At 28.6% G+C, this 26,747-nt stretch overlaps 1 protein-coding gene across 3 annotated transcripts; it reads right to left on the reverse strand.

Moving 5' to 3' along the window:
- Positions 1-25,989, reverse strand: LOC112604369 (filamin-A). Of its 3 annotated transcripts, XM_025353366.1 has the most exons (45): positions 25,600-25,963; positions 24,260-24,384; positions 23,806-24,150; positions 23,633-23,744; positions 23,362-23,549; positions 23,108-23,266; positions 22,879-23,007; positions 22,570-22,788; positions 22,260-22,492; positions 21,511-21,566; positions 21,257-21,298; positions 21,079-21,197; positions 20,876-21,011; positions 20,696-20,800; positions 20,483-20,627; positions 20,205-20,284; positions 19,946-20,113; positions 9,685-9,843; positions 9,346-9,570; positions 8,630-8,797; positions 8,397-8,543; positions 8,114-8,332; positions 7,860-8,033; positions 7,628-7,771; positions 5,929-6,150; positions 5,699-5,866; positions 5,267-5,488; positions 5,044-5,181; positions 4,813-4,986; positions 4,501-4,731; positions 4,302-4,414; positions 4,026-4,224; positions 3,769-3,942; positions 3,457-3,678; positions 2,961-3,386; positions 2,736-2,882; positions 2,076-2,672; positions 1,726-2,007; positions 1,514-1,652; positions 1,298-1,440; positions 1,085-1,219; positions 751-933; positions 438-619; positions 259-349; positions 1-174 (listed from the first exon to the last, which is right to left on the reverse strand). In XM_025353366.1, the coding sequence occupies exons 1-44, from the start codon at positions 25,961-25,963 to the stop codon at positions 272-274; spliced, it is 8,136 nt and encodes a 2,711-aa protein (XP_025209151.1). In that variant the 3' UTR covers positions 1-174; positions 259-271. The 3 variants fall into 3 exon arrangements, 2 of the variants coding, with proteins under 2 accessions (XP_025209151.1, XP_025209152.1); XM_025353367.1 differs by lacking the exons at positions 19,946-20,113; positions 20,205-20,284; positions 20,483-20,627; ... (12 more) ...; positions 24,260-24,384; positions 25,600-25,963 and adding an exon at positions 12,416-12,580 and having other exon boundaries at positions 121-349; XR_003115221.1 differs by lacking the exons at positions 1-174; positions 259-349; positions 438-619; ... (15 more) ...; positions 5,267-5,488; positions 5,699-5,866 and adding an exon at positions 7,394-7,514 and having other exon boundaries at positions 6,076-6,150; positions 25,600-25,989.
- Positions 25,990-26,747: the final 758 nt, after the last annotated feature.

Below are 26,747 nucleotides of genomic sequence, written 5' to 3' on the forward strand. Positions count from 1 at the left end.
AATAATACATGGAAGACATATAACAAGAACATAGTACTTAATTTTGATTTTTTTTAAATAAGTTAATTTGTAAATATAATAAAAAAAATATTAAATATTAAATAAATAATAAATATAATATAAATTTAAAAAAAAAATCAATAGTCAGTTGGACGGATTTGTTTACCAATAATCCTAGTTAAAAACAATTATTTTTAATGTAATAAAATAGTTTAACAAAAAAAAAAAAATACTATTATTTAAAATTATATTATTCACCTAGTAACAAAGTTTAAGGTGTGATATGAGCATAACTTGATGAGTAATTAACACTACTATATAGATCAGAACCTGCTGGTGAATGATTACCCTAAAATCATCAATAAAAAAGAAAAATTAGATATAAAATTATAAGTTACATATTTAAAACAAAACATATCACCACATGAGTAATTTACCTGTAAAAAACGGTTAAGTTCTTCTTGTGTGTCAAATATCATGACCATGAATGGAGAACCAGGAACATGCTCTCCGGCCCATTTTACTTCCACTCTATAATCACCAGGCTCTGTTGGATCAAACTTACATAATATAGTTCGGTCTTTTTGATTTTCACGTTGCATTTCTACACGGAATGCTCCTAAAATATAAAAATTAATAATAATAAAATTAGATAATATAATAACAATCAACAATAGTTCATTGCAAATAAAATACAAATTATAAATTTGAGAAGTGTAAAAAAGTGTACTTAAGTGTTTTGGCATTCACCTTTAGGTCCTCTAACTCTGACAGTTAACTGTCCAGCACCAGCTCCACGAGTATCACATATAAATCTACTTTGGAAAATTGCTAACACGCCGTGTTCAATCCCAGGACCGTACACTCGAACTTTACTAGCATCTGGTGCACCGCTAACTCGAACAGTAAAAGGACTTCCAGGTACATCCTCACCTAAATTTTTGGTATATACAAAAGAACACAACATGCAAAAATTGTTTAAATTAAAATAATACATATTTCTAACAATGAAATACCCTTAAAATATATATATTTCCTACTAGGTATATGCTATTTTTTTTTAGTAATTAATTATTATGCTAACCGGCATATTTAACAGTCAGTGTATGTCTGCCTGATTCTTGTGGTTTCACATTTAATGTGAAAGTTCCATCTCCATGGTCATATAGTTCACAATAGGCAACTTTATGAGGTCCGATGCAGTGAGCACTTAACTCTCCTGAAAAATACATGTACGATAATGAATGGTTTACATAAATAATAATCATAAAAATATGGAATGTCTTAAATGTTATACCTGGACCAGCTCTTCGTGTATCAATAAAACTTCTGATATCTTTTCCAACTGTACCTATACCTAGACCATCTCCAGTGCATAGAACTTTACTAGCATCACAAACACCAGTTACATTTACCTTTAAAGGACAGCCTTTAACTTGCCTAAAATAAGAAAATATATATTATTATAAGCCATAAAAATGCATAAAAAATAAAAATAAATTTATTTATTTACCTGTGACCCCAAAGCACATTTAATAAATAAGCACCTGGACTTACAGGGGTATAAACAGCACTGTACACATTATCACCTGTTTTTTCGATATTAACTGGTATTTCATGTCTAGAGCCTGCTATGGTGACTACAGGATTACCTTAAATAAAATAACACAATTATCATAACAACTGAAAAAACACATTAAAATTAAAATAATAGTATTAACATACCAGGCCCTGCTTGTGACCCATCAATTATAAATTCTGCTTGTTGTCCACAAGTAGCCGTTGACAGCCCACTACCAGATAGTACTACTCGTACACCAGCAGCTCCACTTTCTACTAAAGCAGGATAAGGTGAACCTGGTAATGGTAGTCCAGCAAAATTCAAGTACAGAGCATGAGGGCCAGATATGTGTGGTGTTAATACGCATTTAACATTATCACCAGCATGATCTATCATTATTGGAACAATTGTTCCTCCTTGACTTTCTAAATGACCAGCTAATTTTCCTGAGATGTGAATAATAAAAATGATAATTGACTTCAAATAACAATTTAACAAGATGTGTAATATTTACCAGGACCAGCTACTGAAGTATCAAATGTCAATGTTGTAGGAGCATTAACTCCAAGTATAATACGATTATTTAAATTTGATTCACCAATTGTCAGCACTTTAGTCAAATCAACAACCATACACTTATATGGTGATTCACCAACATGTCTTCCATTCCAAAAAATATTTATATCACAAAAACCAATATGGTTCGGAATAAATAAGACTTCATAATCTCCTTCATGACCACTTGAACATTGATTAATTGTCACAGGTATTATTTCAGATCCATTACGTATATTAACAACAGGAACAGCATGATAAGATGTGCCCAATGCTGAGACGTAAAATTTTGTTGAAACATCTTTAAGAGCTTTAACAAGACCAGAACCCCAAGCTCGAGGTATTCCTGGATCAGCAACATGCACTTTTAATGGACTTTCAGGTATATGATCTTTGCCATAGCAGATGTTGAAAATATAATCTCCAGGTACTGTGGGGTTTATTTGAACAACATCAATATCTTCATTGAATAATTTTAAATCTACTGGAACATCCTCATTATCTGGACCAAGACAAGTAACTGTAAAATCAGCCAACCCAGCATTCTTCCGCAACACTGAAAATTGGATAGTTAATAAGTACTATTATGGAAAAAATTTTTTTTGTACAGCATACTAACATCTAAATGACATTGGTTTATGAACAACTGCACTATTCTTCTCTGGAAGACTGTCAATTTTAACTTTACTAGCATCGTATACATAACTGGTGAATGGTGATCCCTTTAAATGCTTACCAAAGTGTGTGACATCAATATTATACTGTCCTGAATAATAATAATAAAAAAAAAAAATCATTAAATTAAAATCAATAATAGATATTAAGAAAAATAGTAAAAACTCACCAACTTTGGGAGGTGTGAATTCAACAATCAAGTTCATACCATTTTTGTGTTGATAACATTGGGCTGGGACAGCACTATGTTGCATTCCAGTAATAACAACATCAAATTCATGACTGGATTTACCAGCACTGTCAATTATAAAAGTTGACATTTTGTTAGAAATACCTTGGTAAAGCCCTAGACCAACAACTCTAAGTTCAGCTGATGTAGATGGATTTTGTTCTCGCACATTCACCATAAACGGCGACCCATGCACATTAAAATTGTTGTATTTTACATGCACATAATGAGGTACAGGTATAACAGGCTGATATGCTACTTGGTAGATACCATTAGACTCTACATCTGAAGATTTTAATTTGACATCACGGCCAGCTGCTTTAATTGCCACAGATAATTCTCCTTTACCAGCATTCCTTGTATCAACTATACGAGGTAAGAAAAAACATTATAATTAAGTCAATTACTATTTTATTAATGTTTTTTTTTTTCTTACCTTTAAATGATGCAGGTTTATTACAAATAGCTTCATTGAGTCCACTAATAATAACTAACTCAGAATCTATGACTTGAACTTTCCAAGGATGTTTGGTAATTGGCTGATTTCTATGCGTAATTGTAACCATATGAACACCAACAATAGATGGGCGATATGTTACCCGATATAACCCACTATCATGCTTGTGTAAATTAACAGGTATAGTCTTATTATCAGGATCTAATTTCAAAAATTGTTTAACATTAAAATAACATAATAATAGAAAAACGTTTAAAAAAATATATCATTCGTCAATAGAGAAACACAAACCTTTTACAATCACACTAATAGATCCATGATCAGCAATGTGTGGATTTATGTCAAAACGAGCTGAATAACCAAGTTTTACTCGTTGCAATCCTTCACCGAATGCAGTAATTGATGAACCAGATACTCCTTTCTTGACTCCATTTAAATCAACAACATCACAGCTATATGGACTTCCTTTAAATGAAAATTTAAATAACCATTTAATGAATACAATCTTAATCTTAATAAACAAATATTAATTTTATTTTGTTATTTACCTGGTACAATTTCATCATTAAATGTTATATTAACAAAATGTGGTATTGCATTATGAGGAACAAATGTTACATCGTATAATCCTCTTGAACAAGCGACTACTTCTGCTTTAACTGTGCCTTTTTGGCTGCTAACCACCAATTCTAATGTGCCTTCTCCGGCTTCTGTAGCATCAACGCTGAATGTAACTGGTTTACTAGCCTTTGTAAAAATATTTCATGAGTACATACATAAAAATAAAATATACTATATTAGTATATTATCTGTAAGAAACTTACTTTAGCATTATCAAGTCCTGTAACTTTTATATTGTTTATATTATATGCATGACAAGCAAATGGACTACCATCAACTGGCTGATCTTCTATAAAAATTTCTATCATATGTCTTCCTGGAAATGTTTTAATTAATTATAAAATATATTTCATAAAATGCTTTTTTGGTTCATAAATATTGTGTTGACATTAAAAAAATTACCAATTTCATTTGGTGTATAATATGCTCCAATAGCATTGGCCATGATGCTCGTTTTAACATCAATCAATTGTCCAGATGGTGAAAAGACATTGACTTTGAAATTTGTATCATTAGATATATCGGGACTTTCTATTTTAATGTCTGCAGTCTTTTTTATAGCACAATATCGAACACCATTTCCAGTTACTGCAACTTGATCAATATCTAATACTCTGCAAGTTAATGGAGACCCTGTATGATAAATAATTAATTATTGATTATTTTTAATATATTTTTAATATTATATGATATGTTAAACACATGTTATATTACCTGGAATAGGTTCACCATTAAAGCGTACACTCAGACTATGGGGAGCAGCATCTCGGGGTTTAAAATTAACGCGAAACTTAGCATTTCCTTCAGATTGAACATAATTTGGAACATTGACTCCATTAACTGACACTATAATTTCTAAATTACCAGCACCAGCTTCACTAGCATTAACTAAAATAACAAAAATGTTAAGTTTTTGATTTTATAAAAAAAAAAGTATATTCTCACTATTGAAATTGACAGGTTTTCCCACAAATCCTGTGTTAATATCTGTAACACGAACTTTAGAAGCATCATATGCTTTAACTAAAAATGGACTGCCTTCGACGTGTATGCCATCAACTTTAACTTCAACGCTATGATCACCTATTTAAAAGTAAAATATATCATATTATTTATAATAACAAAAAATAAATTACATTAATTATTAGAAAACATAATTTAGGCTTACCAACATCAATAGGAGTAAATTGAACATTGTGAGTTGATGGTTGAGTAGCAGGTATAACAGTAACAGGTAAAGAATGTCTAAGAGGTGCAAGAACTTGTACTTGAGGACTACTTTCACATTGAACAGCAAATGATGCTATTTTACCAACAGCAACTTTATCTTCAGTAGCTGACCAGACAACCACTCTAGCAGCTTCAGAAACAGAACAAGTAAATGGTGAACCTAAAACAAAAATTGTTTTAATTTATCAAATCATGGCTTAAAATATGATAAATTCACATAAAAACAAAATAAAAAAATTTTTTAAGATATTTTTTAATTTAATTTAAGCTTTTCTCTCACTAGTTACATACAAAAAATAGTTTTATTCTTAAAAATATCAGATATTTATGAATTTATGACCAACTATACAATTTTCAACCTTTACTTTACCTGGTACATCATGATTATTAAAACGTAAATGTACAGTATGAACAGTTGGTTGACGAGGTGTAAATGATATCGCATAGGTATGTGGTCCTTGAGCTTGAGCAGAAGTTGGCACTCGACCACCATTTACTGTAACTTCTAAATTACCTGGACCAGCTTGACTTGTTTCAACTAAAATTTACCAAATAAATGAATATATGGAGCATAATTATTATTAAACCATATATATTTACCAATAAAAGTGACTTGTTGTCCAACTGTGCCCTTAGGTACTGATTTCACTTTAATAGCTTTGATATCATACACCTTACAACTAAATGGAGATCCGGCAACTGGAGTCCGAAGATAACTAACAGCAATCTTGTGTTCACCAACAATTTTAGGACAGAATTCAATTTTATATGATTGTGAACCAGATTCTTTTACTTGGGCAGGAACTGCCGACCCATTAGGACCTATATAATCCTTCATTAGTGTTAGTAACATTATTTGAATAAGTGAAGCGCATAAGCATTAAATAAACATTTTTTAATGTTTAAACTTTAAAGTAAAAATTATGCTTTAAACCAAACACTAAAAAATTTATATTAAAAAAATATACATATAACATAAAAAAGTGACAAAATGCAATTATTTAATGATTGGCATGCATAAAGCACCAAAATAAAAATTGTATAATATTAATTAAATGTATTTTTTTTTTAATATTTAAGAAATATGAATTTGTTTTATATATTTTTTAAAAACTTTATTTTTTTTTTTTTTTTTTTTTTTTTATTTTTTTTTTTATTCTTTGTGCTTTGTGTAATATTTTATTACATTACATTATATTTTTATTATTTAAATCGATTAAATTAGATTTAATATTATTAAAATTAAATATGTAAAAATTATAACAAGAATTACTAAGATGAAAAAAAAATCCAAAAAAAAAAAAATTAAATTAAAAGAAAAAAATAGTATTTCAAAAAATAGAATTTCTATTATTAAACTATAGTTAGTTAGTAAAATTTGATATAATATTATTAAATAGATAAGTAGAAATGCACATTCAAATAAATGAATGTAAAACACTCAATTTACAAGCTCTACAAAATATACAGCATGTAATATTTAATTTTAAACTCAACAAACACTATTCAAAAATGAAATTAAACTAATAAAATTATAATACATAAGCTTTTAAAATACTCCATTAAATCTTTTAAATTTTCGTTAATATGTAAATGTGTTAACAAAATATAACATATATATTAATGTAAGTTAAAAATACCTGATGAAAACATCTTTATTGGCCATCCAGTTATTAATTCAAAATTAATTTATGAAAATAAAATCAAAATGTATTATTAAAGTTTAGACTTCACAACTATGACAAGTTCTAAAAAATGTTTAAAAAAATATGAAATTATACAAAAATTTGTTAATTTATTCTCATTGATTGATCACAGTATTTCTTAGAATTAAGTAGATAATAAAATAAAATTTAGAATACAAATAATTATTTAAATATAATAATAAAGATGTTTTCAGAAGATAAATCTTTTAACTATACTACTTTATGGCAACATATATTTTTTTATTTTTTTTTTTTTTTATATCAACCAATAGCTATTTAATATTTCTAGATTAAATATATATATATATATATATGTATATAAATATTTTAAATGAATTAGTTTTATTTCAGTACATTACATTTATAGGTCTACCACCAAATTAAAATATTAGCGTTAATAGCTGTCAGAAAGTTTTTAAAAGTTTGTTGTTAATAAAAGAGAGAAGTATCAGTATAATCGAGATTTTTGATATCGCCCACCTGTAAAAATATAGACACACATACTTGTAAACAAGCTTTAATTGAAATTCCATACAGTCGTGCTGAGGCAAATATGTAAAATGAAAACGAAAATTAATGAATTCATAACTTACCCTCAACATTAACTTCAATGTCATCCAATGATCCAGAAACATTGCTCATAGTGAAATGAGAAGTAGTTGAGACAGGAGCGCTAGTTAGTGAAGTACCACTAACTAACGGTAAATCTCCCTCAACATGAGCAATAAAAGGAGACCCTAAAACAAACATAATTATTAATTTAAAATAAATAATTTTGTAGTTAAATTAGTATGTTAATATTAAAAATTATAAAATTTATCTAACCTGGGACTGGTTCCTTATTAAAATGAATAGTAATGACATGATCAGTAGGCTGAAGTGGTAGAAAACTAACAGCAAATTTAGCATTGCCTTGAGGATGTACTTGAGTGGGAATATTTGCTCCTCTGGCTGATATAGTAATTTCTAAATTTCCTTCACCTGCTTCACTAGCATCAACTACACAAAACAATGATATCAAAGAATATTAATCATCATACAATATATAATATTTAAAGAAAAAAATGTTTTAATTATACCAGTGAATTGGAATGTATTTCCAACATGACCTTTAGGCACATGTCCAACTAAAACTTTACTCGAGTCATAAGCTTTAGCTACATAAGGAGTACCATTAACAGCATGGCCATTGTATTCAACTGATATTGAATGGGCTCCTACTTGGAGTGGTGTAAACTCAGCGGTAAAACCTACATTTACATTTCCTGTGACTTTAACTGGAAGTTCAGTAGTAGGGCCTAAAATTTAAAGAAAAAAAATAATTACAAAAATACTGAACAAAAAAATAAAACAAATATTCACCAGTAACAGACACAGATAATTCAGCTGAAGCTGAATTATCAACCATCATATGAAATTTTGCTACTTGATTAACAGGTATCAACTCCAAACGAGATAAATTAACAGACACGCGACTTGTGTCAGATACTGAACATACAAATGGACACCCTTTAAATTAATAATAATTAAATATTAAAACTTTATTTTATACTAAATCATTATTACATTTTTTAATCTTTCAAATTTATTTTTACCTATTACAGTTTCACTGTTAAACTTTATATCAATCATGTGAGGTTTAACGTGTTCGGGGGTAAAAGATACTAAACATCTTCCACCTCCAACTACAGTTACATGATTTGGTACTTCTCCTTCATTAATTGATATTTCCAATTGACCTTCACCAGCATCACTAGCATCAACTATAATAAAAATGTTAATTAAGAAAAATTATTTAAGAAAATGTAATTAAATGGTCTATAATGAAACATTTCATATTAAAAAAAATAAAATAGTACAATATTAGGCACATCATAGTTTCAAAACAGTAGGCTTTATGCTATAATCTTAGTAAAATATACAGATACATTTTTATAATTAACATCAATTATAAAATGTTTATAACTTTGACGTTCAGAACTTGGGAAGTATATAATCATAAAAATTAAAAATTAAATCATAGTTCAAAAATGTTTTCCACCTTATAATCTCAAAATCAGTTAATATGCATATAATTTTTTGTATAATGATAGAAAGTAGAGCATAATATTACATTAATAATAATGCAGTGGCGTATCTATGGGTAAAAAGATTTTTGAGGAAGCATAATTAATAAATTTTAAGTAAATAACCCCTTCATACAATATATCATTTTAAATACACCACAGTACTAATGTAGTTGATTAAATATTTTTTTAATTTGATGTGTTTAGTACAAAAATAAATGATAATTATATTCTTATAAACTAACCTCTAAATTGACAAGGTTGGCCAACAACAGCATCAGAAACATCAGTCACTCTAATCAAAGCTGAATTGTATCCTTTAGCTAATAATGTACCAGTTCCAAGTTTATGACCAGCTACACTTACATCAACTAAATGAGTTCCCACTTCAACCACAATGAATTCTATTCTAAATATTCCATTTCCTCCTTCATTTATAATTTTAGCTTGTATATTACGTTTTGTTGGACCTAAAAATATGTTAATCGTAATTTAATTCTAATTACATAAATATGTTACATATTAAGTGTATATTGATATAATTAAAAACAAAAATAGGTCAGTATTAAACTTAATTAACTTACTTAATACATTAACTTGTACATCTTCTCGATGAAAACCAATAGCACTTATTTGAAATATTGCTACTGAATCAACAGGTACTAATTTTACAGCATCGCCAAGGACGCTTAATTTTGGACTATATGATCCTCCACTCATGATTGTAACTTCCCAGGGACTCCCTATAAATAAATTAATTAGTTAATTAGATACACATTATAGATAATAAGAGAAATCATTTTTGCTGTATGAATACTAGCTATGCAGAACCAAACCTATTAAAACCTCATAAATTATTTAAGTAACTGAGGCGTAAAGTTACATACATTATTTTAAAATATTTAAAAAGAAAATAATCTAAATCTTGAATAATAATTAATATACATTAAAGTAAATTCATAAGCTCTTGAATTTTTTAAACTATTAATTGTACAATACTACTATAATTCACAAAATACTTTTTAAAGTTTTTTATAGCATAGTTAAAATAAATTTTAAATTCATATGAAAAATCAATTATAACTAATGACTAGGGTTGGGATTTTGATGCAAAGGCATCTTTTTTTTCTGGTGTTTCAAAACGTTAGTTCATAAATATATGTGCTTTGGGTGATACTGATTATTTTAAAGTAATTTTTTTTTTTTACATATTTTTGTATTTTTTGACTAAATTAATCTTAAATGCATTTTATTGTCAATTTTAGAGCAATTTCTTATTTTTTAGAGCATTTTTCATAATTTGTTCATAAAATGAACGAAAATTGATGTGATAACAAGAGACTTTTGACAAACTGCTGATGGTACGAATAATAAATTAATAATTATATAGAATGATAAGTTATTGTCAAAAACAAATATATTATCATAACTAGGTCTTTCTGCTAATGATAAAGAAAAAACAGAACAACATTCAACTAAACAAGTAACAAAGTACTTAAAAAAAAAAATACATTACTCTAGTTTATTTTAAAATTTTTTTCCAATTTTTAAGCTACAATGAATAAATTTAAATGCATTTTTTAAGGGCATTTTTTGAGATTTTTTAGGGTATTAAAATTCCAGCCCTACTAGTAATATTTTAAAATAACAGAATTTATTTAATACCTGTATATTTAATAATAAACGTGTTTTCAAACATGAAAGAAAAAATAAGGAATGTATATTACTTTTTCCTTTTTCTTATATTTATATACACATACACATATAAAAATATAAGATTAAAAAACATAATGATTTTGAGTATACTAAATAGTTTTTTTTAACAAGTAATTAAATATAATGCGTTGATCCTACTTGGTAAAAAATGTATATATTTTCAAACCTTATTGTAGTGAAAACATTAGGTATATATTTGTTGTATAGAATCAAGCAATATAAATGAGCACACAGTATATAACGGATACATTTCAATTTGAAAATGAATAATTCAAAACCATTATTGCAACACATCTCATAAAAAAAAAATGTGGGTGTGTATATGAATTGATAATTCACATTTAAAATCATGAACACCTTAAGAATATTCTAATAGTTGGGTCAGAAATGTATAACATTAAAACAGTTGAATAAAAATATATCTTATTATTTTATTTTTCAACTTTCAAGTTAAAAGTGGAAAGTATTTATATAGTTGAATAATATATTGTTTGTTTAAATATGATCTTAATTAACTGGTACTAATCAATATAAATATTAATTAAGCAGCAAATAGATACAACTTTAATAATAAAAAAAAAAAATATGTGATTAACTATTTATAAACATAATTATTTAGTTACATGTATCTAAAATTTAAAAATATATAAATTCTTACTAAGCATGAAAAATTAATAAATTTATAAGAATAATGAAATGTCAATTAACATTTTAAACTTTGATTCCAGATGTAATTCTTATAAATGCTAGGCGAATAAAAACATAATTATTGTAATAACTGTTTTAATTTTGTTTTAATAAGCCTAATACATTTTATAACCTTAACATACTTCAGCATAAGTTTTAATTTAGGTTATTAAGTGAGTTAACTGATTGATACTAATAAGAGGTACCTTATAAATTATGTCTAAGTGGACTAAAAAGATATGTAAAAGATATAATTTATTTTATATAATACATCTATTTTAAACTAAAATTCATAAATTATGCTAATATTACTTTTTATGACACATTTCAATTCTTTAATATTTTTAGTCAAATTATTTAAATTTAGAAAGTAGTTTTTGGCTATTGTGCAAGTAAAGATTTCTATTATATTAATTTATATAGGAATTCATCACAAATACATCATTTATATATAATGTATATTAAAATGTACAGAAATTTCCTATAATTATAAAAAAAAAAAATTTTAACTAAAAATTTGATGTTTTTATGAGATAATACATTATTTTTTTTAAAATACTGATATTTATGATAAAGAATATTAAATGTATAAAAATAATATTTTAGAAAGAAGTATTATTAAATCCTTGTTGAATATAATAAATTCAATTAGTCAACCATACAGTAGATACATTATTAAAGACTAAAATAAAAAAAAGTTGTATCGTGCCAAAAATAGAGTAAAAACAAATTTGTAAAATAAATACTTTGATGAACAAACTAATAATTGAAAATATATCAAACTGTGAATATCTTACAGTATTTACAGTATTGATTAATCATATCGTTCGAAATGTATATCAATGATTAGTTATTACATATTTTACGAAAAGCCCGGCTGTAAATAAAAACAAATAGGTACATAAACATTACTTTTATATAAACTTCAGAGAGTAATCCTTCTTTATTTCACTTTGAGCAATGTATCGAGACAATACGTAATAACGCGAATTAATGTACATTTTACTAATATTAAAAACTAAAAACTAAAAACACAAACTATTATAAAAAATTAAAATAACGAAAAAAAAAACCTAGAAAAAAAATAATAAATATAAAACGCACCAAACACACACTACTACTACTAATCACGATAAATAAACCACCGACCTGTTGCATCTACCCGTTTGACGTGTACATGATAAAAATATCGATATCTTGGTCGTCACGATATTTGCGTTTACCGATTTCGGAGCGCGCCATTCGAACGGCTTATAAGGATTATTTTTTAAAAAATCTACGTCATTCGTCCAAAAAAATTTCAACGCATTCATTGCACGTCACCCGTTTATTGATTATAATTATCGTCTAATAATTATGCGTTACACCCATTTTAGTGTAAACGTTTAGAAAAATATTTATGCGTTACGCATTTAATTCAAATGGAAAAATGTGTGCGCGGGTAGTGTATCTGTTAATGATTCTGTGAATCGGCGGTCCTTGTGGGTGTACAACGCAGTCAACAACTATCGATGGTTGAGAAAAATTCCAAAGACACAGGCGCGCCAACTGGAATGTCTTCCGGCATCGAATTTCCCTCCAAGAATTTAAAATATGTCGACCGTGTTATACTATTACTATAACACGAATAACCCCATACTGTGAATCGTAAACGGAATTATAATTTATAATCATAGAGTAGGAAATTCTACTTGCACTTATTTGTGCTTACTGCTTAATGACCGTCGATCGATTGTCACCTATCACACAAGTAGTATAGATGTGTAGTTATTACCGGGGCACGGATGTTTACGCAATAAAAAAAGTCACGATACGTAAATATTTATGTCCTTATTTTTGTTAAATTATTTATTTAAAAGCACGAAATATTTAACGAACAAAAAATGTAGTTTATTACATTTTTTTAAATTGTATTAATTAAATTCATCGTCATTGTTGTCTTCTCGGAAACAATTGGATACGACATACACTTGTAGATTTTTAAATGTAAATGTACAACGGGTAGGTCTCAAAATTATTAATTTGTAGCAGCTGAAAGAGTGTTTAACTTCGACCGAGGATAATGGAACATATTATTTCATACGTGATGTATCAGATGGTATTAACTCAATATTAATTTGACTGTCTGGCGTCTGGACTTCCCGATATGGCGATATAACATCATAAAAAATCGTAATCTATCTTATTTTATTTATTACAACGTTGTCTATTATTAATATTAAGACATTTAACATATTAATTGATATTCTTGTTAGCAAAAATCTGTAAACAAAACGATAAATCATAGATAAACTATGCGTTGTTTTGCTATTTATACAACGCATAGTATACATTATTTTAATAATAACTTTAATGGATAAGACTCCCTAATGTCATCAGCCATGTGTCGGGTGTAATTAATTGTAAAACAATAAACATAGAAATAAGTTTGCAATAAAAAAATGAACCCATTTTTCTTTTGGAAAGACATATTAGATCATGAACATGACTTTTGAATTATTTATTCAAAAAATAATCTTTTGTTACACCTGCATCGGTAGTTTAATTTCCGTTGCCAGTTATGAATCATTGGAAAATAAATTTTATTTCGTCCATCGAACAGTAAGTACGTTTTTCCGTGAATAGAAAAATACGAATCTCACTACACAGTTGAATAAGTCACTGTCTAAATCAGATTGATGATTATTGATTGATATATAACATGAACGTATCGATACGCTTTGTTCAATATTATATCAAATACTATTTTTTATAATTGGTTTCCAGAAAATAAGTTACTCCCATGATGTTCTATGAAAATAATTTATGAATATACGAAATCTATCAATCATACCGAATAGAAAAAAAACCGTTCACTGTGGATTACCATAATACTGATGAAGGTGTTTTTTTACACGGCAGAGATTTAGAGGTATAACAAAAAATAGTGTGCGTAGCTCGTGCGGTGATGCAGTTTCAGACCTATGCAATTTGTAATCCAAGAAATATGAAATAGCTCAAAAAAAATTTTTTTTATTTAAACATATACATATATTTTGTGATAAAGGCGTGAACATTAATGACACGTGCCACAGGCTATAATTGCAATTCACCCAAGATTAAAATTGACTTCTCGCATCCGCACAAGCTACACATCATATACTTTTATGTATTTGCCATGCATCAGCTTCTGTCTCTAAAAACACCTTTACAAGTGGTGTGCTTAGAAATGTTTAACGAAAGGAGATATTTTCTTATAAGTAAATAAAGTAATTAGGTACACATTTCAGCGAGGGAAGAATCAAAGACACAAATAAAGGATGCTTAGGAGTTAAAGTGTTTTTATAATTTATAGCCAAAATGTACTAAGGTTTAAAAGTTGTGACTTTGTGAGTATATCATATTCCGTACTTAAAACTATATAATATATAGAAAGGTAAATTTGACACCTTATATAGTCTGTGCAGTATATATATTATATAAGTGTGAAGGTACTTTTCTCTGCAGCGTCAGACAGAGTCTATAGACGTCGACCATATCCGATGTCTCAGACCAATGTTGACACTAAGCACCACGTCAAGACGTTTCGGCGAAAACGTTTTAATACAGTTTAAAGTAACTGCTGATAACTGATAAGTGATTAGTGATAACACATAAGTGTAAAGATTTTGTACATGTACTGTATAGTTAAATAAAAGTACCTACAGAATATTTTATAATAAGTAGGGGGCGGTAGGGCATGAATGGGCATGATGTACATTCGAAAAAAAAATTGAAAATATTAATTATTTTTAAATAGGATTGAGCTATAAATACATAGGTATTTCAAACTATTCCATGTAATTTTGATTTTGAGGGAAAAGGATTCTTACAAATTTAAAAATTGGGCTTGTATTTTCACTATAACTATTTTTATTAGTAAAAATAATTTTGAAAATCTTAATTTGTACTAGGAAAGATCAAAAATTACGTATCTGGTCACTATATAATTTTGATTTCGAGAGAGATGGAGTACTTGCGAATTTCAAAATTTAACTTACATCTTACTTACGGGAAAATTACTCTACATTAACAAAAAAAAATTTCAAATAAATTAATTTTTATTATTTAAGTATACTGTCGACACATGTTGCTAAATGCGGTTCCGTGTACCTATTTTTCATTTTAAGAGATAAGAATGTCGTTTGAATTTCAAAGATAAATTTGCATGTTTATAGCCATATTGCCATATTGTACATTATATTAAAAAAAAAAAATAAAACTTTGAAATCTTAATTTTTACCAGGGTCCAGGATAGTACTAAAAATACGTATTTTCTCCCGCCCCATATGATTTTAATTATGTGAAAGGAGATGGTATTAATTTATTAATTAGTACGTATAATAACAACTCTATTATAAAAGTGATAGGTCACATAAAAAAAAAAACAATGTAAGTGTAGGAGGATATAATTCTTGATATTTCTCCCCCTTGCACACTATACTGACGCCTGCATTGATATTACATTATTACGGAAGGAAAAAGGATATCTTCAACTGGTATCAAATATTTTACGCTTAACTATCGATGCAGATGCATGTGTGACAAAATATATCATATTATTATTAATTGTTTAATGTTATACATTACTTACAAATACATATTACCTAATAATAATATCACCACACAAATATAAGCAACTGATTACAAATGTAACAAACAAAAGGTCTTACGAATTTTGGTTATATTCATGTATAAAAAAAACAATAATAAAACGAAACGTCCAATAATAAAATATAATAAAAACATGTTTTCTATGAATAATATTTTATATGCTCAAAAATTGCTTTATTACTATATTATCTAACAATAAATATCGAAAATAATTCATAATAACTAATATTGTAATAAAAAAATAGTCGATTGCGATATTTTAAATTTTAATTAGTATATATTATTCTCTAAATGTTAACAAATAAATCTTTAGTCAAATACTAACCGAATTTTTTGTTGTTCTTGTGAATAGGTGACTCTTAATTTTTTTGACAAAAATAATTGATAATTATGTTTAAATCGAATTTAGAAATTACTCCTTATAAAAATGTCTTCCTATTATATTTTATTTACTTTTATTGTCTATTTCATAGATATTATGTTAAAATGTGTAAGCTATTATTATTGTTACAACAAAATATTATGTATGAGCATTTGAACAATTTATGCCACTAGTAAATTATATTATGTTACAATTGTATTTGACTTATAATATTTTTCAATGATTAAAGTTATATTTTGTGAGAACTAAGTAAGCGATAGGAATTAGAATGAGTTTATATTAACTGAATCCGAAAAATATATTAGCAATAATAAGGCTGATTCAGTGAAAATATTTTTGACGATGAAATCACGTACCCGAAGGTATTAAACACATCTAAACACCTGATTTATGAATGTTACAGGAAGACATGCTTAAAAATATAAAAATTGAGAACAAACCTACAAAAGACATTTTGGAAATTATTTATTAAAATGAATTAACAGAGTATTTGAGTATGTCCATTTATTGTAGCGTCCTCTGAATAATGTCAATAAATTATTGAAAAAAGTTATTTAAATCCATTTTGCATGCTTACTGATAATTTTAAAAATTTAATTTTCAATAACTAAAAATCTTCTCTTCATTTTTTGTCTTTTTTGCTATACGTTTTACAAATATAGAACGTTATTGAATATGATACATAATACACCGCAACAATAATTTCAGTATTTTAGTCTAGATTCTTAGATCTTAATTCTTAGAGAATAAATGGATTTTCAAGGTTATAATAACAATAAGTGAATATTATAATAATACACCAACGGTGGCGTACACTTGAGGGGAGGGGCTAAGAAGACTTTAGACTTCTCCATTGACTATGATAAAAAATTAAAGATACAAATGACTTAGCATTGAAAACTTGAAACATTAAAATCATATTATCTTATATTCAATAAATAATAATTTATTTATAAAATAATGAACAATATTAGGTATGTGGAATACTAAATAATGATAGGTAAATAATAACTTTTATTATTATTTTCAATCATAGGTATACGTATAATATAAAGAAATCTTTATACAATTGAGTATACATTACAATGAAATTGTATGAAAAAAATTTAAATGTACTTTATATATTATATAAAATGATTATTTTATAGAAGAACATTCATAATTTAAAAAATTATTTTTTATTTTTAAATACTCACAATATTTAATTATAATATTATAAACATCATTTTATCTAACTTTTCAACATTATCTTTTTAAATATTTTAATTTTTTGAATGTCAACATATCAACGAAAAACGATAATTTCTTAATTTCATATAGTGACAGAATATTTTTACGAGTATTTCGAATAATATAAGTAATAAATTATAATACTTAAATAAGTATTGTAATACGGATGAGTGAAGTCGAAGAACCTTAGTATCTCGAAATATTGTTGGTTATTATATACTCCGCTAATCTAAAATTTAAATACTTGTAACTTAATATAACTACTCATTCAAAATTTTATTTTTTCATATACAAAATATATTTAAAGGAAATCAAAAAAAAAAAAAAATTAATAAATACTATTCAATGTAATTTTATTAATTATGAAAAAATAATACTTTCAAAAATTGTAATTATTGCTAAATATAATGATTATTAAAATAGCATCCTGTAATTATATTTATGCTATGTCTATAACCAAACGATTTTCCGAATAAAATAACCTCAAAAGAATACAATTAAGCTATGAATCAAATAATGAAATTATTATATTCTCATTATGTAAAAATTAAAAAGTAAAATTAATTAATATATTTTAACGTACCATAATATAACATGAAACGCTTATTACTATTAAACAAATATAAATTACATTTATATAATATAAATGTATTTCTATAATACTTTATAGTGAAAAGAATTAGTTACCGTACCTAATTTGTATTTAATATGTTAAGTCCCTCCACCCACCATTGAAAAATCCTTGGTTATGTCACTGTCCGCTAATATCATATGTACAGATTTTATGCCAATATTTTAATTTTTTTTTTAATTGCAAACGTAAGTATATATACATATATTTATTTTAGTACCTAAATTTATATATGAAGCTTTTATATTTTAATAGTGATATATATATATATATACAGTACACATATACGATATACATGTATTGTGTATATACATATATGTATTATTTGTTTATTAAAAAAATACAGATGCACTCAAAACATAAATTAGGACACTTAATATATGTGTGGGAGTTGAGTTTTAATGGGGTTTTATTTTTATTTTTTAAATTGTGACGAATCATTTCATGCATACAACATTTGGTTAACATTTTACCTATGAACGTAAACCATAAATAACGTTAAAACTTTTTAAATTTTTAGCTAATAAGTTCTTACAATTTACTTAAGGCTATGAGTCATTAGCTTATATTAGACATCGACTAAAAAGTATTAACAAACATTATAACTGTGACGAATTTCACAATAAATAATAATATAATTAGCCAAATTGTTTTGTAACAAGTTTTTTTAAATAGGTAACCATTAACCATTAGCATTTATCTCAATAATTTAATTATTTACAGTATCTAACGTTATTAATATTAGTCAATAGCTACCCATATTTGATAGATAACATCTGTATGAATATAGCAAATAACTGTAAATAATTATGTATAAAAAACTACTGCTTATAATGATACAATATTTATTAAACAATGTGAATTTTAAGTGAAATAAAGCACTAATATTGTATATAAAATCTATCATTATAAATTATAACTATTTAAGTATTGTAAAAATAGCCTAAAAGGGATTAATAATTGACCTATAATATTATAATTTATAATTATTCAAAAGTAAGGAACCCATAGATCTGAAATGAATTAAATAATAATAATATTCAAATCTACGTAGGAACCCAATATGAAAACAATTCATAAAAATATAGATACCTAGAACAGTTCTAGGTATCTACATATTTACTTAATAAAGTCAATCGCTATAGTTAAAACAATTACATGCAATTATTATGTAAATGTATATTATCCATATTTTTTCCATTATTTTTTGCGTCTACCTAAATTGATTACTTGAGTAAGTACACAAGTAGGTACTTAAGTACTCAAGTACATATACTTAATTTAATACCTACAAATTATCCTGACTTTTTTTTGCTATTTTATAATTAACTAGATACCTAGTTAATTATCTATACAAATACTCACAACCTATTGTAATAATATATTAGGCTCTTAAAACACATTAAATAGATATGTGATATATTCAGTAAAAGTTAATAGACATTCTCAACTATATTATTATAATTTTAGTCTCTATTCGCCTCATTTAATCTTGTTAACTTAATCGTGGGAACCTTTTTTCTAGATATTTTTAACAATAATGAATAGATTAAAATATACTATCTACCTGGTACTTGTTCGTTGTTAAATTTCATATCAACTAAATGAATAAGTGCTTTATGTGGAACAAATGACGCCAAAAATTTTTGATTGCCCAAATTTCGAACAAAACTAGTGACGTGTCCTCCATTTACAAGAATTTCCAAGTTACCAGACCCTGCTCCTGATCCATCAACTAGATAATAAAGTTTCAAAGTGTTAAAAAACCATTTAAATTTTTTTTTTTTATTTCTTATTCAGATTCAACTTTTATAGTTCATAATTACTTTCAAATTCTACTGGTTCACCCACCACTCCATTTGGTATATGGCCGACTTTAATAGCATACACATCATATGCATGACTCCTGAAAAAAAAGTATTTAAATAAATAATGTTAATTTTTTAAATAAACAACGATAATACTATATTTTTTAAGTGTTACATTTCATTGCATATAAATTATGGTAAAAAGTTATAATTATATACTCATATTATACCTCATTAAACAATTTTTCATTAACACAAACGTTTTATAGATATTCTTAAATTTAGTTTAAATTTACCTGAATGGAGAACCAGCAACTTTAGTACCATTAATTTTTACATCAATTGAATGTTCTCCAATTTGTTCAGCTGTAAACTGTGCTAAAACGTGACCTTGCGCAATGTTCCTAGACATTCTCACAGGAATTGTCTTATTTGATGGGCCTATAGCAATTCAAAATTATTGTATAAAAAATGAACTGAATATTTTTTTTACCATGAAATTAACCTACCAATCACTGTGACATTAATATTGGCAAGTACCTCGTCAGAATTTATGTAAATCGTTGAATACCTATTTATGGGCATGAGTTGCATATTTTCTCCAAAAACTATATCTGTAAAAAAAATAATAGTTATACATAAGCATAAAACCATTGTTAGGAATAAATAATAATAAAAGATAATCTTACCATTATTTTTTGATTTTGACGGAGACAAAGCACTTTTTGGTGATACATAACTATGATTTGGAGATAGAGAACTAGGAATATTTAAATGTAACGGCGATGAGATGCTATGAAATCCAGATTCCGAATGGTTGGTTGTCTATCAAATAAATATAAAAATATATTAAAAAATGTGTTAATAAATTATTATTAAAAATAAAACCTACTTTATACACATTACTATGCAGATGATTTATAGGAGAAGAAGTGAATTTTGGCGATTGTAGAGGTGAAATAGGTCTAAGAAGACCAATTTTATTGTATTCATTAGAAGAAGTAAAGTCATCTAAAATATATTAAAATATAATTTATAGCTTAAATATTATGTGTATGAAATAAACTTACTGAAAGCAGAAGAGCTGTTTCCATTGACTAATTTTGTAGGTGCTAAAAAATAAATATGTTCTAAAGTAATGATAATATTATATTTACTAATTATTACATAGTTGTCTATATGAAGTATATTATATATACGAATATGACAATCATATGCATAGCAAATTATTTAATAATTTTATAGATATGTATCATAATTCATAAGTAATATAATCATAATAACGATAATAGAATTTTAAACTTGATTTAAAAATAAAACTTACTCATGCTTCTATGTCGCTTGATGTCTTCTTTTGTACCCACTCTAAGAGGAAATGGACTTCCTACAATATATTATAAATTTATAAATAAATAAGCATTATTGCAAATAGATATTATTGATATCAGTATTATAAAGATGTTATAACTTATAAAAATTTCTAAAAGCCTATAACAAATATGTTAGAATTATTATTTGATACATATAGTTTGGTTCAATAATGATGATCATCGTCATTATCCACAACAGATTTTTTTAATGCATTGTCATTCTTTATTTTAATTAACTTTTCAAGGTCAAGACAAAAAAGTTTTTATTTTACTATTTTGAAATTTCAATTAGATACGAAAAATTGGTAGATATAGATGTCTACTTCTATTGCCTAAATAATGTATTCTTAATTTATTTAAAAGTATTTTTTACTAAAATAGTTACCTATAAGTTAACTATAACTTTTAAAGGTAACTTTTAACTAAAATGTAAGTAGATACTCCTTCACATGTCATTATTTTCAATCAATGTGCATAATACAATTAATAAATATCAATGAAAAAAAGATGTATAATTATTTAGTGTATAAACAGTATTGAGAATAGAAATTAAAATAGTTAAATAAATAAAAAAGGAAGTAAAAATATGAAATTAAATTCATCGAGAAAATTTAATGGAAAATTTAACATAATTAAATAGTTACTGGTGATTAAGAATAATAACAGTGTTAAATTAAGTTATTATTCGTTCGATCTTTTATACCTTCCTTTAACAGTTGCCCCGTTAAAATAAACATAAATTTTGTATTTTCCAGGTCTTCTAGTGTGTAAAGAGACGTTGTAAATAGAATTTCCTAAATGGTCAATCGTATGCGGAAGTGACTGTTTATCGTGAACAATATCAATTTCTATTTTTCCCAGACCTCCCGTTCCTCTGGCGTCCAAAGTCCAATTGACTATACTTCCCGCAATAGCTGGTCTATCTAAGCCAAGCAACTAAACAATAAGACAGTGAAAACCAATTATTTAGTTCACGGTCTTTCGACATCTCTTTGATTTTTGATTTTTTTTACCTTAATGCCGTTCGGATCGAACACAAAACACGTATATGGACTACCCTGGATTAACTGTCCACGGTGTTTCACGGCTATGGTCCATTCTCCCGGTTCGTCGGGTTGGAACGTCGTCCGGTACGCATCTCCTGATTCACTTACCGGACATTCTAATTCTCGACCGTCCGGACTCATGGCCAAAACTTGAATATTTTGAGCTTTAGCACCGTTACAATTTATCTGGAAACAAAAACCAAATACCAAACGAATAAGTACGTTAAACTTTAGGTAGGTACTTTGCGTTTTCGTTGTCGTGCACTAGAAACTCACCTGAACTTCGACGATAGATCCAACTGCGCATGGTTCCATACCTGAGTGTTTAATTTCGGACACTTCAGGCATAGCTCGTATAAACATTGGGCACCCTTGGATCACATCGTCGCCATTGAAAATCGTAACCTGTGCGATAAACACAAACATTAAAAATTAAAACCACGAACCGTGTCGACTACGTACATGTATAATATATACATGCAGCTGGGGGAAAACAAATGCATACCTTATACATTCCAATTATGAGTGGCACGAACGTGCATGTGCCACCATTGGATTTTAAATTCAAATTACACGGTATGGTATTGAGTTCCGGTCCAATTATTTCCACCGTGACATCGCTTGGATCTACTTCTGCATCCAAAAATGTCACTTTGAAACTAGTCTAAAAAAAATGTCGTGGATTTATTATTACGTTAATTCTGATTAACACTTATTTGTGTTTAACAAGTTAATATTATTTTTATTTAATTAACCTACTGGTTTATAGACTCTGGTGGTGTGGGTGTCACTATGGGCGCGCACGGTATGCGATGGCCGAGTTCGCGGTTTTACCCATTGGAAATTAGACACATAAGACATCATGCCTAAATGTGAAGCATTCAGACTAGACACATCTTTGGCTTTCAACAGAGGTTCGACACCTAACTTTTTTCCAGCATTCATTCCTATGTACGATAATACTTATTTCAGTAAACAGGATACAAATAAATGTTTCACGGATTAAACTTTTATATACAGCAATACATACCAGCGTTTAAGTTGGACTCCCAGACCTCCGGGTCGTCATATTTTTGATACTTGGCCGGAACACCAAGAGATTTTGTTAATTCACACAATACAATACCGTCTTTCCAATCGGTCTAAAAGTATAAAAACCGATGAGTTTGCATGTTTGTTTTCGCAAGAACGGAAAACACTTACCGTGAAATTAGACACCGTATGAGATTTTAGTTGACTATTCACCCAGTTTAATGTGGCTTTAGTACCAGGACTCTTTTCTTTCATAAAATAGGACAAATACGTCATGCCCGATAGTTCGTCTAGATAAGGTGAAGCTAAATATTCAGGCTCCAGCACCATAGGGATGCTGAAACGATCTCGGGCCAATTCCATAGCACGGCGGCAGTTGTTCACGCTATCATTGGGATCTAAATTTTTCCAATGTGGAAACAATCCCGGTTCACAGTAATCCAACAAGGACGAAAGACATATTCCGGAATTCCAATCTGTGGTGAAATTGTTTACGCGACATTCCGGTAGTACAGACTATCCATATAAAACCAACAAATAAATTATTATAATTTTACAATTTTCAAAGATAATATTAATGTATTTTAAATAAAACATTCGTAGGTTTAGTTATACGCTAATATACCTTGAGCCAAGCCAACATGAGCTTTTTAGGTGGACATTTCGATCGCCCAATTTGATAACGAACAATCAGTGACCAAATTAGTCCTAAAATTAATTTCAGATTCCCATTAACTATGTCTTCGTTTCCTAAAAAATAAAAAAAACTATTACACCATGGAACAAGAAAAATAACTTGTACCACCTAAATTGAAAATATAGTAAATCTCTACATTTTTTTTTCTTTACTTCAAACAATGACACGACTATAGTTTATGAATTTAAATATGAGGTACTCAAAACCTAAATAATCCGATGTTTAAAATATACTATATTTCAAGGTGCCTCTGTATTATCCTTTTAGTTGATATAAAAATGCGTGCTTGTAAATAAAAATAATGGAGATAGCTCCGCCTATATAGTAGGTATACCGTATACCTAAAACTGCGACCAATATTGTAATATCATTCATATTTCATATGTGAAAAATTATTCAATCATATTATTATAGAAGCATTATGGTTCTAGTATTATAGTATGTGAGGTCAATACACCCACATGATTAACTATTGCATACTTCGCTCAGTGTTTTGTATAACACTCCCTATTTGGCGATACTACCCAACACCTGTTCGACGTCAAAAACAAAAAAATCATTATCTAACACGAAAATAACCTGCAAAGTGCAATTGACAATGTTAACCCAGGATGTTTGTACTCGAACTACCATACTTAATAGTACATTAAAGTCCAATCGAAGGCATGTATAGGCGTAAGTGTGTAACACACGATGAACGCAGTGCGCGGTATGCAAATACACCACCTGCGGCCTACGCCTTTTTACGCAGATAAATAAGTTTCAGAACGAGTTAATATACGATTTAAAATAATTTACAATTAATCATTTCCTCCCGACAAAAAAAAAAATAAAAATAAATTATGATTTAAAAAAATGTTCTATAAATAAAAATATATGTTAAGAGCAGGCGTTATTAATATTATTTTTTTCGAGGTCTCCTAAAACCAAAAATTACCGATTTTAAGCGGGTCGTCTGATGGGGGTTTTAGGTTCTAGATCGAGAATGGAATGCACCACCTGTAGCGCACACCTATATATGATCGAAAGTATACACAATACACGCCGCGATGACTAAAATCTAACATACATACACACGCAGACCCGCGAGTGAAAAAGTATAATAATCGCGTGGTTTTTCCGGCCACCTGCACGGCCGCAAGCGATCCGACAAAAAGCTGGTCCTAAAAACCGATTTCAAAGGCCCCCGACAACAATATTACGGGCATAACCATATAACAGCCATCGCGCGCACGTCGTACTGATAAACGAAATCGTCAAACGCGTACCTATGTTGACCAGCTTGACGCCGTCGTCCGCGATCGCCGTCAGGGCCTTGGACACGTTCTCCAACATCTGGTGCCGGTTGCCGGGGTTGTGGTTCCACGCAAACGCCTTGCGCTTCTGCAGGCTCTCGACCAGCTCGCAGAGGACCCGGCCGTCGCGCAGGTCTTCCGCGAGGTTCGACACCCGGTCGGCAGCCGGCACGTGCTCGTTCACCCAGTTCCTGAACGTGTGCGCCTGTATGTCCACCCACTGGTCCTCGTGACCCTTGATCTGCATCGTCTTGGCGGCATGGCCCTCGGGGCTGCGGGCCACCAGTCCGATGTGGGACGATAATCGCGACGGCGCGGCTGAGTCGGTGCGCATCATGTTCGGCGCGCTGCTGAAATCGTACTGAACCGTCGTCCGCGTACACGCGAGCACAGCCGTCGCGACGAGAGAAATCGTTAACGACGAAATATATATACACAGTATGTACACATAACGATAGTATTATTATTATTATTCGGATGGGCGTGGGTCCCGCCGCCACCGCCGCAGACTAGGTATATACCTACCTCTACCTGCAGCAGTCCGTCGCTCGAAATGGAAAGTGAACGGTCGCTCCCGCCACGGCGACCGGTTGCGCTGTTGCGTGCACGAGGTACACCATTTACAATATTTGTATACAAACGTGCGACAAGAGACGACGACGAGCGCGTGCTTGCGGTGCATCTGCGCCTGTGTAATTGCATACAGCATGTGTCGCATGTCATTCCGGGTGCAAATGTCCCCGCGGTCGTCGTCGACGTTTTCCCGGTGCGGTGTTCGATGTTTTCGGAAAACCGTCCATCGATGCGACACACGACCGCGTACGATACTGACACACACGTTACACTGTGAAAATAATACGCGTGATATACGTGCACACCAACCCCTCGTCGGGCTTGTGCGGATAGTCGACGAGGATTCGTCCTTTTGCAGGATTATGTATATTGATTTATTACACTTATAAAATATATTATATGTATATATTTATATATTATTATTATCCTAACAGTATTGAATAATGATACTGTAAAACAATTGTAACTTGTACTTTCAAATGTTACGTCCACTCAACTCCCCGGGCAACAACCCGTATTTTTGAAAATATATTTTAATCTAGGTGGTG

Source organism: Melanaphis sacchari, unplaced genomic scaffold (assembly GCF_002803265.2).
Source record: "Melanaphis sacchari strain LSU unplaced genomic scaffold, SCAv2.0 Contig11_pilon_pilon, whole genome shotgun sequence".
In the NCBI taxonomy this organism is placed as follows: domain Eukaryota; kingdom Metazoa; phylum Arthropoda; class Insecta; order Hemiptera; family Aphididae; genus Melanaphis; species Melanaphis sacchari.

Excerpts from the sequence above, each read along its gene's own strand:
- LOC112604369 (XM_025353366.1), bottom strand. The coding sequence starts at position 25,963 with ATGATGCGCACCGACTCAGCCGCGCCGTCGCGATTATCGTCCCACATC. Across the intron at positions 22,789-22,878 it reads GATCTATCGTCGAAGTTCAG|ATAAATTGTAACGGTGCTAA; the intron begins GTGAGTTTCTAG and ends TTTTGTTTCCAG. Across the intron at positions 8,333-8,396 it reads ATTATCTGTGTCTGTTACTG|GCCCTACTACTGAACTTCCA; the intron begins GTGAATATTTGT and ends TTTAAATTTTAG.